Below are 16,381 nucleotides of genomic sequence, written 5' to 3'. Positions count from 1 at the left end.
AGTATGTCGCTCAGATTACCGCCTTCTTGAACTGTATTTCAAAATGAAACTCTACTACTTGTGTTACTGAGAAATAAACCTAAAAAGTGTGATGACACCAGAAAGACTTGGGGGTAGGGCAGCGTGCGGTTGCAACATGCCTCAACAAGAGGACTGATGTGAATCTGAAGCTTCAGTTTTGTTTTGAATCAAGACTTAAACTTGTTCTACTTGTACCCACTAGACCTTTACTGCTCCCTTGAGGTGGATTCCTTTGGCTACTTTGTCAACAAAGCCAAAACACGTGTGTACAGAGACTCTACAGAGCCCAACTGGAATGAGGTGAGAGTGCAGAACAGAGGAGGGATTGGATGACTAAGATCTGAGACACTTATCTGTGACTGTGAAACAGACAGTAAAACACTGTCTCCTCAACACATACTGTTTAAATCACAAGCATATATAACCTATGAAATCTCAGAAGAGTGAATAAAAGTCAAAGTGCTTTATTGTGCAGCAGGTTGATACACAAAGTAATCTCTCTTTGTGCTCTTTCCATACCAGGAGTTTGAGATTGAACTGGAGGGCTCTCAGACTGTGAGGCTTCTCTGCTACGATAAGTGCTGCAACAAAACCAAGCAGAGCAAAGAGGATGGGGAGATCACAGACAAGATCATGGCCAAAGGACAGATAAAGGTACAGATAAAGCAGGGCAGGCATTGGTGTAATACTGCAGAAAATGACTTCCTGGAAAGGAAGAAAGGTTGGATGAGTACAGATCAGCAGAGTAAGACGATGGTTGTTCAGTTAGATTCAGAGATTTTTGAGATCTCCAAACCACCTTGAAACATTTAAATTTTATCTTGAATGTAAAATAACAAAAATATTTTGACAGAGCAGTTCAAAGTAAAGTGATCAAGACATTTAGTTACACATTTTCAGCTGAATTAAACTTGTGCTTTCACTGTTTCTGCCTCCGTTTACACATCCTGTATCTGTAGCATTTCTGTGCTGCAATTTTAGCAAACCTTTGATCAGCCTTTAGTTTTCAGTCCATTATGATCCGAGCATTTTGCAGCATTTCAAACCATCTTTAATGCCAGCAATAGAAAAGTCACATACGTGCTTAGCTACGAAACATGTTCTGCTAGCTATGTAATCATTCAGGCACACATGTGAATATGCATGTGAACAGTGGACATCTTCTTCATTATACTGTGTCTCATTTATGACAGTGAATTAGGGCCACAAAAAAAAAAGAGGCGAAGGAGAAGAGTAACTTTCCAAGATTAAACCAAGCGGCAATCTCCGGTCTCAAAATATGAAGCCCATGTGGACGTGTTATAAGCTGCAATTCATCGAGTGTCCACTTGAGGCTGGCTGCAGAAACATCGGAAACCACATACACACCCATTCAAAAAAGGCGATCTTTACAGCAGTAATAAACATGTTTACAGCCTGGTTAAAAAAATTCACTATCATAAGTATGAGACACAGTATAATGCAAAATATGTCCACTGTTAACCTTCATTTCAGTATGTGTGCCTGAATGGTTACATATCTACCAGAAAATGTTTCAAAGCTAAGCATGTATGTGACTTTTCTGTTCCCGGCAGTAAAGATGTTTGTTTTTTTTAATGGCCCTAATTCGCCGTCGTACATGTTGCACCAAATCTGGGAAAACAACAAGACACATTTTTTACAGACTCAGTTTGACCCTCAATTTGTTCAGCTCCACTGACATGCATAGGGAAGCCACTCCTTTCTAAAGTGGAGGGATATTTCTCCCTCTTTTAACTGCAGGACCTCCACAGTGGTGACCGGTCTGAACTGCTGACTGACCAGAGGACCTCTTTTAGTTAATCCTGCCCTGTGGGGCCCTTTGCTGTTGAAAAAGAAATGAGGCGTTTTGTTGCCCATGGCTCTCTTTGACTTGACCCGGGTTAGTGTGTTGTGACAGAGGGTGGATTACTCTTATGTTGGCCAAACGTAGCTGTTGGCACAGCGGCAGAGTGTAGCAGAGGGAGACAGACACAGAGGGCGCTCAGATCAGCCAGAGCAGAGATTTATCTGCTGGCATCCTTAGCGTGATACAAGCCGTGTTAATAAAGAGCTAACAGCAGGAGAAAGGACACCTGTCAGGTACTTTAGTGTAATTTCATGACCTGAATTGTCATGCAGGGCTTTCTCCTTTCTTTTATCTTGTCTTCATCAGTGGCATGGAGACTGTTTTTATCTTTAAATGCAGGAGGAAGAACTTTAAATTCACCTACTTAGATGTAGTGAATTTTAAAATAACAGTTTTAAAGGGAAAAGAAGAATTTAAGAAGGTTTTGAAATGAAAATGTAAAATTGTAATATAGAAGATCTAAAGAGGAAACCATCAGAGGATTTGATAACATTTGAACTCAAAACATAAATGAATTAAGTCGTTTTAAAGAATAGTTTATATTTTCTTGCCCTTGCTGAATAAATTCCCAAAGCATCCTGTTTTAAATCTGATATCATCCATGATGTAAACCCTGAAATAACCTGCCCTCCGTCTCATAAAATGAGAACTAAATTGTGTTAGCCGGGTCAGGGCTGCATGACCTACTCAGAGGGAAATGATGATGATGTGTTTTTAATAGAAAGAAGAGCCTCTGGGAAATGTAGTTCATTTAAAGTAAGGGTTATATCATCACCTTTTTACTTATTACTGCTTTAGATGAGCTGCATTGCCGTTAGAGGTCTCTAGAACTTATCAGTAGCCGTCCTGAGAGGATCTTGCTGAGACTACCTAAGGTGCTCGATTACCGGGGAAGCTCTCCTGACAGTGGCAGGCATGAGCACGTTGGTAATGAGGGTAGGAGGGGATTCTCAGGAGTTAATCCCCCAAATCCATCTGAGAAGTAGAACAACAGAGAGGCAAGCGTGCATGGTGTCCTGCGTTGCTTTGTTCCTTTTGGGATTCCCTCTACAAAGAAAGGATTTAGACTTTAACATCGCAGAAAGAATGACTTTAAGAGAAACTGGAGAGAGAGGTCAAGATTCTTCAAGGCAATGTGAAGAAAACCTGGTTGTGCTGGGAGGAAGGACCTGCTCCTCGTGTTAAGCTCTTGTTCGTGCTGTGGTCTCATCAATAGAGATATTTGGTTTCTTTATCAGTCAGTGAACGAAACATTTAAAGACATGCCAGAAAGAATGAGTGAGAGTTATATTCCAGAGGAGGAGAGCGTGGATCAGGTTAGTAAGGGTCCAGAGGAGGAGGGAGACACTGCTCACAGGAAAAGCCAGAGCACAGGTGCCCGTCTGTGGGGACGAGTCCGCAGCAGTCTGCTCAGGCCGAAGGTAAATTTATAAAATCGTCTTAGGACAGAGATACAAGGGTTGTTGTTTAAAAAGTTGCCTCTTGAACTTAAAATGAAAGAAAGGTTGTTGTTTTTTATTATCCTGGCTTATTTATGGTGATGTATTTCCCCATGTTTGAATAACATGTTGTGATGTACGTCTGTTGGGATTCATCTCTCCTGAGAGTCTGATGCCAGCACTGCACCGCCATGATGTATCATTTATTTTCATGAAACTAATGACGTAACATTGCAAATCATTTCACTGAACGGCGGATTATCCGCATTAGGTTTGATGCTTTCTACAGGAAAAAGAAAGTCATCCATGTTGGGCAGGTGCTGAGGACATGAGGTTATCACATTACACACAGCTGATCAGTGGAGAGAAAGGCAGGAGGGTATTAGTCAGATTAGTGAAATAGATCAGTGACACAAGATGACACTGCCAGGCCATATGGACTGTTTATGTGACGCTGAGCGTGGTCACATTTTTATTTATTTATTTACCTTCATTAAGTAGTGTATTTAATCCTCACAGCAATTCAGAGCACCACTGCATTGTCCACTTTCAGTGTCACGGTATAAAACACTCATTTAAAGGCTCAAATGGAAGAAGTATTTCCTGGTTTTCAGTGTGACAATAATCTCAATCTAAGAAATGAATAATGAAAATGTTCCTTGTTTGTTTTCAGTTGGATCCTCAGGCATTACAGAATAAAGACTGGCAGAGGACAGTCATCGCCATGAATGGGGTAGGTGTTTATACTCAGTCTAGATGGACTCCAGGACTGAAGTTAGCTTCTGGTTTATTTATTAAAATCCTGAGAGGAAGAGAAAAGTTACAGGAAGACTGACGGATGACTTTGAACCTTTTAACGCTTAAGTTATTGAAAAAAGAACTGAAATACTAACTTATTAACACCTTTGGGGTAGGGTAAGTCATTTAGGAGGGAATTTGTTGAGCCTAGCGCTAACCTTAAGCCCTCCCACCACCGCAAGAAGTTGAAAAAATGTGATTAGAAATACAAACCCCACCTTTCAGGCTGCTTTAAAACAAACTCATGGATTAATGAAGCCTTTGTTTTCAAATCCATTGCCCTACTTAGACCATATGAGCACACCCATCCGTCCATTATCTTTGCCGCTTATCCCATTCGGGGTCACATTGAGGGCTGAAGCCAATCCCAGCTGTCATTGGGTGAGAGGTGGGGTACACCCTGGACAGGTCCCCCCCAGTCCATCACAGGGCCATATGAGAACACACTCAGATCAAAACCTGTATTTTCACATCTTTTTTAAGAGCTTGTAGTTCCAGATATGTTGTAAAATGTGCACTAAAAGGTGATTTCAAAGTATAATCTAGAGACCGCACGAGTCCACTTCTAGAGTAAAGGTGGACTGTGCATGTACGTACGTGTCAAACCTGGATAATTATGATGTACTTGGTGACTGTAAAAAAAGAAATGTTAAACAGGGCTTTTGGATTTCTGGCAGTCTCAGTTGAACTCTTAGAAACAACAACACCCTTACCCTCACTTATTTACCTAAAGAACAGGTAAGGATCAGACCAGGTTTGGATCAAACCCCTCTTGCACTGCTCAAATTGGGACTATTTTAACAAGAAGGTACACCAGAGGGGAAATGGATTAAGTATGATAAAGACTTTGATCAACCAAATTAAGGTTTCATGAAATCCAACTCTAATCTACTTTAAGACTTTCATTATAATTTCCTCTAAGGCTGCAAATTCTGCAAAAATGAACCTAATATTTAATCAAAAAGTGCTCTTTTATTAGATATTCAATCTAACTTTAATGGATACACTCAGAGATCAGCACTCTGTTTAAATCATTCTGTTATAAGTAGCAGCTTATGTGAGAGCTCTTATGCTTGCAAATTTGATCAGTTAGCCATCACTGCTGCACTTCATCTTGTGTTACTGTCTTTGTTAACGTCACATATAGACACTGAGTCTACTGTTGAACAGAAGCTGTCTTATTGAACAAGAACACAAAGTCATCTCATGTAACAGGCTGGCTTTTTGTGTTTCAGATCGAAGTGAAACTTTCAATGAAGTTCACCAGCAGAGAGTTCAGTCTGAAGAGGATGCCCTCACGGAAACACTCGGGTGTTTTTGGAGTGAAGATCAACGTGGTCACTAAGTGAGTTGACAACATATCTTGTGTGTTTGTGTTATTGTATTGAGAGCTACTTTTCATATATTTTTTGCAGCTCCACAATATTGTGATTCAAATAGTTAGTTTTGACTCTAAGCAACTCACAATGTAAGATTTTGACCTCTCATAGCTTGAAATTCCTTGTGTTACTTATTACATCAGCCATTCAACTGTGCCAGTAACCCTGACAGTGTGACAGTGTTTACAATATCAGAACCCTCAAAGTATAAGCAGATATAAGTATAAGCAAGGCATAAGCAGATATTTTGACTCCAGTTTGAACAAACTGGTCCGGTTAATCAGGAAACCTGCTCTACTAAACATTTACACCAGGGTAAAAGGGAATTGTAGTCTTTTTTTTTTAATACAAAGCAGAAGCTAACATTAGGCCTCTCATGTATGATGTGTTAATTTTGAGGTTGTCCCTTCAAAGTGTTCCTGTGTGGCTTTTCCCTCACCAGGCGAGAGCGCTCTAAAGTTCCCCTCATCGTGAGGCAGTGTGTGGAGGAGATAGAGCAGCGCGGGATGGAGGAAGTGGGAATCTACCGAGTGTCTGGTGTTGCAACTGACATCCAGTCACTGAAGGCGTCTTTTGATTCAAGTGAGTTCATCATCAGAGTTATCAAAACTGATCTGTGGGAAATCAAGAGCTGGGAAAGTGCACATGAAGTCTGTTAGCATGTATTGACTGTTTGTCTCGTCTTCCCTGCAGACAACAAGGATGTGTCGATCATGATGAGGGAGATGGACGTAAACGCCATAGCTGGAACACTGAAGCTGTATTTCCGTGAGCTCCCGGAGCCTCTTTTCACTGATGAGCTCTACCCCAACTTTACCGGAGGCATCGGTCAGTCAGCGATTCTTTCTGCTGTCCAGAAAGCAGAGATGCATTTGTGGGTTGAGTCATCACCAAATTTATGTTTGCTTTTGTCTCGCAGCTCTCTCTGACAGTGTGGCCAAGGAGAGCTGCATGCTCAACCTGCTGCTGTCTCTACCAGAGCCCAACCTGGTGACCTTCCTCTTCTTACTGGACCATCTTAAAAGGTAAAAGGCTTCAGACTGAGTACATTTTAGTATTGGGTGTGTTAATATGCCTACTTCAAAAATGCTGTCATTTTAAAGTGATGAAACGTCAGACATTTATTTTGTAAAGTAACTGGTTAAGCAGATTGTTATTTGTTTTTATAGCATTAAGAGATAAGTTAAAGTATGCTGTATTGGTATTATTACTGTAATTATATGACACTCTCACAAAACGAAAATAAATGCAGTAAAACAAAGCTGAGTAATTATAAAGAGATTTAAAAAACACATTATTGGTGATGTAGATTGAAAGTGTACCTCATGTGTGATATGATTCACCCTGGTTCACTTTGAGCTCTGCTAATTTGAGCTAAAGTGAAAGTTTCAGTGCACCCTTCAGTCTGAAGTGACTTTATACTTATTGCACCACACATTGTAGCTACAGCATCTGCTGCTTAGCTAAAGTAACACAAGCTAGCTGGTTGTTCAGAGTTAAAGTTTCTTTTGGTTGCTTTAGACTTAGACAGTGGAGTTTGTTTTACAGCAGCTGTTGAACATAAAATGTTTGCTCTTACAGGGTTGCTGAAAATGAGTGTGTCAACAAGATGTCTTTGCACAATCTGGCCACAGTTTTTGGCCCAACTCTACTCCGACCCTCTGAAAAAGACAGCAAAATCTCAAACAGCTCTCAGCCGATCTCCATGAACGACAGCTGGTCTCTGGAAGTCATGGCTCAGGTACATTATAGACCAGGAATTTGACAAGTTACCCACTGATGTTTGGTCCAACTCTGCCGATCTGATTACCTTCTCTGTGTGTTCGCAGGTTCAAGTCCTTCTGTACTTCCTTCAGCTAGAGGGCATTCCAGCTCCTGACAGCAAACGTCAAAGCCTTCTCTTCTCCACTGAAGTATAGCACTTAAATATCCACATGTGTTCTGTGCAGAGGCAGGGTGTCAGCTGCTTATTGTTGTCGATGCTGCTGAGCAGTCATAGCTGGCTGGAGATACTTCATTTAGCCACAAGGTGGAACTATAAACGTTGTAAACAGGGAAGAGCCGTTTCTGATGAGAAGAGATGAGTGTGTGTTCTGTTTACATCTGAACTTACCTGCTGTGTCAAAAAACAACAACAACAAAAATCTATTGGTGTACAGACAACTTTTATCATTCCTTTTTAATTTGACTTCCAAAAAGCAGAAATGACTGTACCATCATTTCTCCCCTGCCCTGTTCTGTCACTGTGCACATTAGCCCCATACTAACAGCGGGGGAGTTCTGCTGTATTCAGATTCTTCTGAGTTGTTTTTCTGCGGATGGATGACTGATGAATGTTTGGATGAATGGTCACATTATTTTTTTTGTCTGTATATGTTTGTTTATTTCCCAGAAATGTTTGACTTGGTTCAAAGCTTGCCTGTGCCAATGTTTCCCTGCTGATGACCAGTAGAACATTTCAGTTACCGTAATGTTTACACAATATTAATTTTGTACAGAGTTTTAAAATTAAGAGACTGAAACTGTAGTTCTCTCACAGCAACATGCAGGCGTGTTGACGTAATTGTTTGAAGTGTTTTACCATCTGTTCTTTACAATTTGTATGATGTCCATCTTCAGTTCACAGGGTCCTCTGATGATGTCAGAGTCACACTTTTATGTAGATAGGAGAGGGTTACAGAGAGAGAATCATTCCAGGACCAGGAGAGGCTTAAAGCTTTCAAGGAATGTATCCTGTGTTGTGTATTGTTATTATTTCGCAATTGTCTTTTGTCCATATCTCTTCTTTTTCCTGTCCTCATGTTTTAAAGTATCTTTTGGATTTTATTCTCTTAGTTATGCACCGGTGTGTGTGTCGCTCTCTGCATTCCTTCTCTGTAGTCTACCTTTATAAGACGCAACCACACTGCTTTAGAAGTGAGAGCAGATTATCTCAAATACCAAAATGTTTCAGAGTACCATGCTGGATGCTCAGTGACTCATCAAAGTCAACTGGTCATCGTATTATTTTCAGAGCCATGAGAAAATAAACTGTGTGCTCAAAGTCCTGCTTTTTCCAAATCATCGCCAGTCTTCAAACTCTTATTAGCACAAACTTTTAAGGCTTATGATTTCTGTCAAATAAGCAATAACTCTTTGTGATTCTTAGGGCAAAAATTGACTAGATGGTCTTTTATGTATAATTTATGTAAATAAAAACTTGGTAACTTTATTCCTGCTGTTTGTCATTTGTCTGGTGGATTTGGGAAGATGGAATAAAACGCATTCAGACTAAAAACTTAAACCTTGACACAACTCTGTTTTACTGTATCAAGACTTATAAATGTTTCAGTCCTTTGTTAACTCATACTGTACTGTGAAGGTTCTCAGTCATCCAGGTCATGGTAATTCAAAGCTCGATCTGTAAGGCAACTGGCAATTTCTACTAAGTCCAATTGCCTTACGGATCAAGCTTTGAATCACCCTGTACTCTGAATAAGTTTGTCCTATAAGGTGGTCACACTTCTTCGTCCTATTGCTGCTGACAGTAGCACCTGTAAGCTGTTCCTTTCACCTAATCAGTTGTGTACATATAGAGATGTTATGCAAATAAATCTGGGTAGGACTGGTGACGACTGATTCATATTAAACCTTAATGCACACATCAAGGACCAGGGTCATGATATGACTTGCATGGCCTGTGCATGCAATCATTCAGCAAAACTACTTTATGATAGTCAAAAAGCAACCCTGGTACCTTTAAAAGATACCTGTAAAGTATGCACAGAGAAAAGATGTATGCACATACCAGTCAAAAGTTTGGACACACCTTCTCATTCAATGTTTTTTATTTATTTTAATTATTTTCAACATTGTAGATTAGTACTGAAGACATCAAAAATATGAAATAATATGGTTTTACCATAATATCGATTACAACAGTAGTCAAATAGGGCTATCCATTGTGTACTAACCCTACATCTGAACAACACAACTGATGGTCTCAAACACATTAAGAAGGCAAGTCATTCTACAAATGAACTCTTGACAAGGCTCATGTTAATTAGAAACCATTCCAGGAGACCACTTCATGAAGCAGACTGAGAGAATACCAAGAGTGTGCAAAGCTGTCATGAAGGAAAAAGGGGGCTACTTTACAGAATCTAAAATATAAAACATTTTCTGCTTTGTTTAACACTTTTTTGTTCATTAAATAATTCCATATATGTGCTTTCATAGTTTTGATGTCTTCAGTATTTATCTACAGTGTTTCAAATAATTAGAATTAATACAAACCCTTGAATGAGAAGCTGTTTCCAAACTTTTGACGGGCAGTGTACATAACATGACATCTTAACCCTCATGTTATGTTCGTTTCTCAGTAACAGCAACAATGTTCCTGGGTCAATTTGACCTGAAGCATATTCAACGATACAAAGATGTCAGAACCCCCGAAAAAATCTAAATAAATATTTTTTAAAATCTCATTTTTAACTCCATTACTAACCATTTAAATCAATATTTATTGCAATGGTGTTCTTTAATTCACAGATCATGTTTCAATGAGAATAACTTGCATGTTTTTCATGAAAAGTAATGTTAAAACTTGTTTTAATGTATACTGGAAAGACCTAAATATAAATAATTGTTTTACATGACATAGATTTTTGTTTATTTTACTTAACATGTTGAATTCTGTAACATGCTGGCCATATTTTTATGCTGAATTTAGGTCATTTTGAAGGCACAAATTACCTAAAATGAACTTTAAAAAGGGTCAATTTGACCATTTTGCACCCCATTAATTCAGGTTATTTATTATTTGGAAGGTTTATCTAAACGTGTAATATTACTGTTAATCATAAGGTAGATTTGATATAGAAATGTAGTAATATGCAAACAAAGAACAATATGATTTGATTTTCCTCCTCTTATTGGACTGTATAAATGGGTGTAAGCTGGATTTCAGGAGCCGCTCTGCAGACGTTTTGGCTCGGGTCCAGCAGTAAATTTGGGGCCGATTATAAATGCATGCCCTCATTTTCAAAGATCCTGAGGGCAGCTTCTCTGCTCCCCTCTCCCGTTTTATACATGGTGATGCTGAGATGATGCAACGAGAGGAGGGGGCAGGAGATCATCCGGCTGCTGCCAGCAGAGAGGGGCTGACATCCGAAACCGATGCTGCCTGCCGAGTGAAGTGAAGCGACCTGATAGAGACCACAGAACATCACGGATCGGACATGAATCCACACAACAAACAGGACAAATAGGCGAACCTCAGGTATGGAGACTTTATCAATTTACTCACACAGTGCTGTCTTTCTGCCGGCTATGCTAACATTGATCTACTATCAGTAGCATTGTTAGCAGCAGTAGCTTTCCCATTGTTTACTGAAAGCTAAAAGCAACTTATGTGACTAAAAAGACACATACACAAGCACTTTGAAGTTATTTTATTCCTGCAGATTCACTTTGTTCGATTTGTTTGTGTTAATTAGCTGACATTTTATTGTTTGAGCCCTTGAATCAGATTGTGGAAAGCTATCAAGCTAAACAATCAACTTGGAGCTATACTTTGAGTGATTTCACAATAAATCTGCATTATGTTTTGACGTGTGGCCATGATAAAGATGTATTTAAAGCCCTTTATTGTTACTGTGCGGTTATTTACTGAGCTTAATTTCTAAAATGAGCACATTTAGGGAGCTTTGATGCCCTTACTTTTCCTCTTTCATGATCTCAAACAGCTCAGTAGCATCATTTGAATTTGGGCGTAGTATCCTGCAACACTGTTGTCTCTGCAACGCCATCCCTGCACATTTATAGATTCGCCATTGAACCGCTTAGTTTAAGTGCATTTTTCTACACCCTAAAGCCTGAAAATAGCTCTCACTACTTAAGTTTCGATATGATATTTTCATTTCAGTACACATTGATGCTGGGCTGTGCTTACGTGTCTAGCGGGGCTTTTGTTTTGAAGGCGTTCACTCTGACCGGAAGTAGAACAGCTGACATTCCCTGCGTGCCTGACCTCTTAGCTAAGTGGCTAGCAGGGGATCTCACTGCCTTTAAGTTGTCATTTAGTCTCTGAGGGACTTGTGTTGGAGTTTTCTCACTCCGTTGAGTCAGTTAGTTGTCTGTATTGAAAATGTTTCAGTGTCTAGGCTCATGGTCGATAAATAAGCCTGATGTTGTTGGTGTAGTGCGTTAGCCGTGGTGCTGTGAATGTGGGTGTAGCCTAGAACAATGTACATTTGCCATCCCCCCGAGAAGAGTCAACACTGAGCTGATGGTGCAGCTTGTCAGTGCCTTTTGGGTGGGCCTGGTGACATATTATTGCAGAGATGTGTGTTTTCACTAAATACTCTAAGCTCAGATCAGTAGAGAAAATATTGTTTTATTATGAGGTGTCTGCAAAAGTTCCCCCAGTTGCCTATAATAGCTTTAAAAGAGCAATATTCCTTAACCTACTCTATAAATCAGTACCCAAAAGGTTTGACTTATAAAATATTATTTCTTGCTTTTGCTTTGATTAAAAAAGTTGGGGGGAAACTTCCTTTTGGAAACTTAACCCAGAATCTACATCCCTCAAGGGTACAGATAGAAATGGGTTGCAGGGACCTACAATAAGAAGCAAACCCATGATCCATTTGATTTAATATAATAAATATTATTCTGTTTGTAGTAGTGCTAGGTATGGCTGGAGATCACAGTCAGTCAATCAATCAATCAATCAATCAATCAATCTTTATTTATATAGCGCCAAATCACAACAAACATCATCTCAAGACGCTTTTACAAACAGAGTAGGTCTAAACAGTACACTATGTTAAATTATTAACAAAGACCCAACACCAAGACAGGGTAAGACTCAGTCTCTCATCTTAATCCACCTTGAGCAGAGCACTTTGCAGCATTTAAGTTACAGCGGCTCTGAAAAACTTCCTTTTAACAGGCAGAAACCTCGAGCAGGACCAGACTCATGCTAGACACACATCTGCTGAGACCAAGTTGGAGAAGGGGATAGAGGGAGATGAAGAGAGAGATGATAGCGTTTGCAAGGATAGTAGCAGTTATAGCAGTTAGAATCTGGCACGTCCACAACAGCAGGCTGTCTACGGCAGAGGATTCAGAGGAACCTACGAGACAAGGGAGCTCAGGGACTCCAGAAAGGTCTATGTTTAGTAACTTTAATGGGACAGGAAGAGTTAAAGTAAGTGATAGGAAGAGAGGTGAAAGATATGATCCCAGTGTGTGGCAAGGACAAACTTCCTTTTAACAGGCAGAAACCTCGAGCAGGACCAGACTCATGATAGACAGCCACCTGCCTCAACCGAGTTGGGGTTAGAAAGAGGGATATAGGAGAATTAAAGAGAGAGAGATGATAGTGATGGTAACCTATGATATGTTGAATGCATTGCTCACAATAGCAGCAGCTTTGCAATAACTGATGAACTGCAAGACAATAATAGCAGCACACCGTGAGATCTGAATACCTTTTGAATAAAATAAATCCCCTAAAAGAGGAGCCATGAAGTAGAGGCATAGAAAGGTAAACCTGTTAGAAGTGTTTATTTGCTTAATGCCATTATTTAGTTTCAGTAATAAATAATTATACAACACAAGCCAGGACAATAATATGCCTAAATCATATTTTTGACACCCCTGGGGCTAGGAATGCAACTCATCCTCAGTGTGTGAATGAAGTCTTCACAGATTGATGCTGACACTTGATGTGTCAAAGATGTATATATTTTACAGTATTTTATTGACTCGTCCTTCATATGACTGATAAATATATCATTGTAAAAGAGTGTGTCTTCTGCAACCCATGCTTTCAGTAGTGGAGCATATTGTGGCAAATAAAATTCAAGGCTTGAGTGTGGCCGTTCTGTCTAGGAGGGACTGGTGCCTGCCTGTCCACGTTATCCACAAAGTCACCTTTGTGGGGTGGACTTTTTTTCTTGTTTTTACTGGAGACGCCACCACAGGAAGCCGATGTTATGGCAAGGAAGTTCCTCTGCACAGTTAACGGGGGGGGGGGGGGGATCATGAGTACGTCTTACCCCTGCCTCCCTTTTTATCCAGACTTCACTTGACTGTTCCTTCTCCATCCATCAATCAATCAATGAACCAACCAGTCTTTATGTATATAGCACCACTTCATAACAGATGTCATCTTAAGCGAGAGCTCTCTGCATCCTCTGTCTCAGTTTCATTCTTTGTTCAGCTCTCTGTTAAAGAACATCAGCTTGTTCCTGTTGGTCACCTTTGGATCGGCTCCATTGAATTCATTAACACTGTTACCCAACACTGCAGCTCTATTTCATTTGAATGCAGACAAGTGTCGTTTGATTCTGACCCGGTGAGAAACAGCTTATGAAGCAGAAAGAGCTCAATGGTTGTGTGTAAGTCTGACTGTAATGCATGTGAGTATATAAACTCCCTCCTTACATAGCTGTATGGTGCTGATGTTTAGCCATTCAAAAATATTACAGTTAAATAAGTGATTCACTTTATTTATATAGTGCTTCTTTTTGGGGGCAGCAGTAGCTCAGTCCATAGGGACTTGACTTGGGAACTGAAGGGTCGCAGGTTTGTGTCCCAGTATGGATGAAGTTTGGCGGGAGAGGTGCTGGTTCACTTGACGGGGCACTGCCGAGCTGCCCTTGAGCAAGGCACTGAACCATCAACTACTCGGGGTGCGCTGGTTGATGGCAGCATCCTCACTCTGACACCTCTCCTTAAGTGCATGTCCACTGCATGTGTGTGCATTGTATGTATATACCAAAAACTGTGTGTGTCGCATGACCGAAAAATAACACGAGTGAAAAGATTGAATTTCCCCCAGGGGATTAATAAAGTAGGTTCTTCTTCTTCTTCTTCTTCTTCTTCTTCTTCTTCTTCTTCTTCTTCTTCTTCTTCTTCTTCTTCTTCTTCTTCTTCTTCTTCTTCTTCTTCTTCTTCTTCTTCTTCTTCTTCTTCTTCTTCTTCTTCTTCTTCTTCTTCTTCTTCCAGACAAAAGTCACAACTTGCTTTACAAAGACAAGACATACAGAAAAGAAAGATGAAACAGATAGGCAGCATACAAATTACAGTGGCTACATGATCCATACAAGCCTTAAAAGTTCTACGCAAATCAACTAAATTCCTGAATAAGTGGGTTTTTGTGCAGAGCACAGAGCGTTCCAGAGTCTAGGGGCTACAGCCTGGAGAGCTCTGTGACCGCTAGTGCTGAGGTGTGTTCGTGGAACAGATAGAAGGTGTAACATGGACCTGAGTGAGCGAGGTGGCTGGTAGGGGTGAATGAGTTCTGACAAGTATTCTGGAGTCTGACAATGTCGGGATCTGTAAGTAAGTGTGAGAATTTTGAACTGGATTCTATCAGATCACAGATGTGTGTGATGTTATTGTGGACAACTGGCGGAATAAAAACACTGCGGTTAATCTACCAATCAGACACGTTCAGCATTGCAGGCCCTGCCCCCCAAAAGCCCCAGGGCTTTTTGAAAAGTACTAACCCCCCTAGCAGGGGCTTTTTAGGGGGGAGATTATCTACCCCTGAACTAAATTTAGACCCTAGTTCCACCGGTCGAAACGTAGGTTGTTCAGGGGTAAAGTCCCCCCGGTCAAAAAGCGCCTTATAGGTGCAGGGATTTAAGTACCGGGGTGATGTGACATTGTTTGTTAGGCCGGGTTAGTACTCTGGCTGCTGTGTTCTGCCCTGTTCGTAGGCGACTGAGGGCGGACATGCTGAGAGATGAAAACAGAGAATTACAGTAGTTGATGTGTGATGAAATGAAAGCATGAATTAACATCTCCAGGTCTGGGGTTGAAACAAAGTGTCTTATTTTAATGATGTTCCTTAAATGAAAATAACATGACCGTGTGAGCTGTTTAACTTGACTGTTAAAAGATAAAGATTGATGAAATGTGACTCCTAGATTACACAGAAATACATTAACAGATGTGTGGTTGTTCATATATCAAAGGGAACCTCATTATATCTTTACAGACTCTGAATATCAGCCCGACAATCACTCTTCCTCCTCTGAAGACGAGCGCAGTCATCATTCAATCACTTCAGCTCTCATCTAAAAAATGCCTTCTTGTTTACACAACCCTATCTACTTGTGTCTCTTAGTTTTCCTTGTGTTTAGTAGATAATGTGTTTCATTTTGACTAGTTGACTGTATGATGTCGTGAGGAGTTGATCCAATGATGTGGAGTCTCTCAGAAAGCAGTTTTCAGCGTCACAGAAACAGCTTTGTTTTAAGCAGCATGATTCATGACAGATGTCGGTGTAAAGTGAGAGGAAACAAAAAAAGTAATTCAGGCTACATTTCCAAACATAATACTGATCCTGTGGTGACATTAATGATGTTTCTGAATCTTAAAAAGGGTACACAGTAGACCTTTTTTTTCTTCTGCAGGAGGTTTGCTGAGCGAGAGTGTGATAAAAGGCCGCCGCCTCTGCCCCCGATTAGCAGCACTTTCGGTCCCCAGCCTGCGATCCCATATCTATTCACATCCAGTGAAAAGAGCCGTGCTTCAGCAAACAGCTCTCTGTTTCAGACATCTGCTGTGACACACATTTAGCTATTCATTGAACAGGCTTGTTGTTGAGTGCACTTGTCAGTACTCATGGAAACTGCTCTGCCAAACATTACTGATATAAATACATGCAAACACAGGCAGCAGAGTGAGGTGTGCAGAGACAGTAAGGATTGAGCTCCATCCAGTCAGAGGTCATGATGTATAATCTGTAGAAAATTGAGATCTGTTGATTGTTATGTGTCGATCGCTGGAGAAGTTGCTTCCTAAGTGGGATATTGAAGGAGCTGGAGAGAGGCTGTGAAGCTGATGCTCATTTTTGAGTCGTCCTTGTAGGGCTGGGC

General features: G+C 40.4%; 2 protein-coding genes across 2 annotated transcripts in view; both read left to right on the top strand.

Annotated features, from left to right (window-relative positions):
* The window catches only part of si:dkey-91m11.5 (PH_BCR_vertebrate and RhoGAP_Bcr domain-containing protein), a 41,145-nt gene extending 32,430 nt beyond the window's left edge, over window positions 1–8,715 (top strand). The window contains exons 15-23 of the mRNA XM_034692885.1: window positions 224–321; window positions 544–675; window positions 4,001–4,060; window positions 5,361–5,470; window positions 5,947–6,086; window positions 6,198–6,332; window positions 6,424–6,529; window positions 7,086–7,245; window positions 7,334–8,715. Coding sequence (XP_034548776.1) covers window positions 224–321; window positions 544–675; window positions 4,001–4,060; window positions 5,361–5,470; window positions 5,947–6,086; window positions 6,198–6,332; window positions 6,424–6,529; window positions 7,086–7,245; window positions 7,334–7,423 — 1,031 coding nt within the window. The 3' untranslated portion in view covers window positions 7,424–8,715. The remainder of the gene's footprint in view (window positions 1–223; window positions 322–543; window positions 676–4,000; window positions 4,061–5,360; window positions 5,471–5,946; window positions 6,087–6,197; window positions 6,333–6,423; window positions 6,530–7,085; window positions 7,246–7,333) is intronic.
* Window positions 8,716–10,412: 1,697 nt separating this feature from the next.
* specc1la (sperm antigen with calponin homology and coiled-coil domains 1-like a) overlaps window positions 10,413–16,381 on the top strand; it is a 33,071-nt gene continuing 27,102 nt past the window's right edge. Inside the window, exon 1 of the mRNA XM_034691781.1 lies at window positions 10,413–10,764. The gene's annotated coding sequence lies outside the window, so the exon portion shown is untranslated. The remainder of the gene's footprint in view (window positions 10,765–16,381) is intronic.

The sequence above is a fragment of the Notolabrus celidotus genome, chromosome 9 (assembly GCF_009762535.1).
Source record: "Notolabrus celidotus isolate fNotCel1 chromosome 9, fNotCel1.pri, whole genome shotgun sequence".
Taxonomy (NCBI): Eukaryota; Metazoa; Chordata; class Actinopteri; order Labriformes; family Labridae; genus Notolabrus; species Notolabrus celidotus.
The sequence above is the reverse complement of the archived record's forward strand: the minus strand, read 5'-3'. Positions and strand labels throughout refer to the sequence as shown.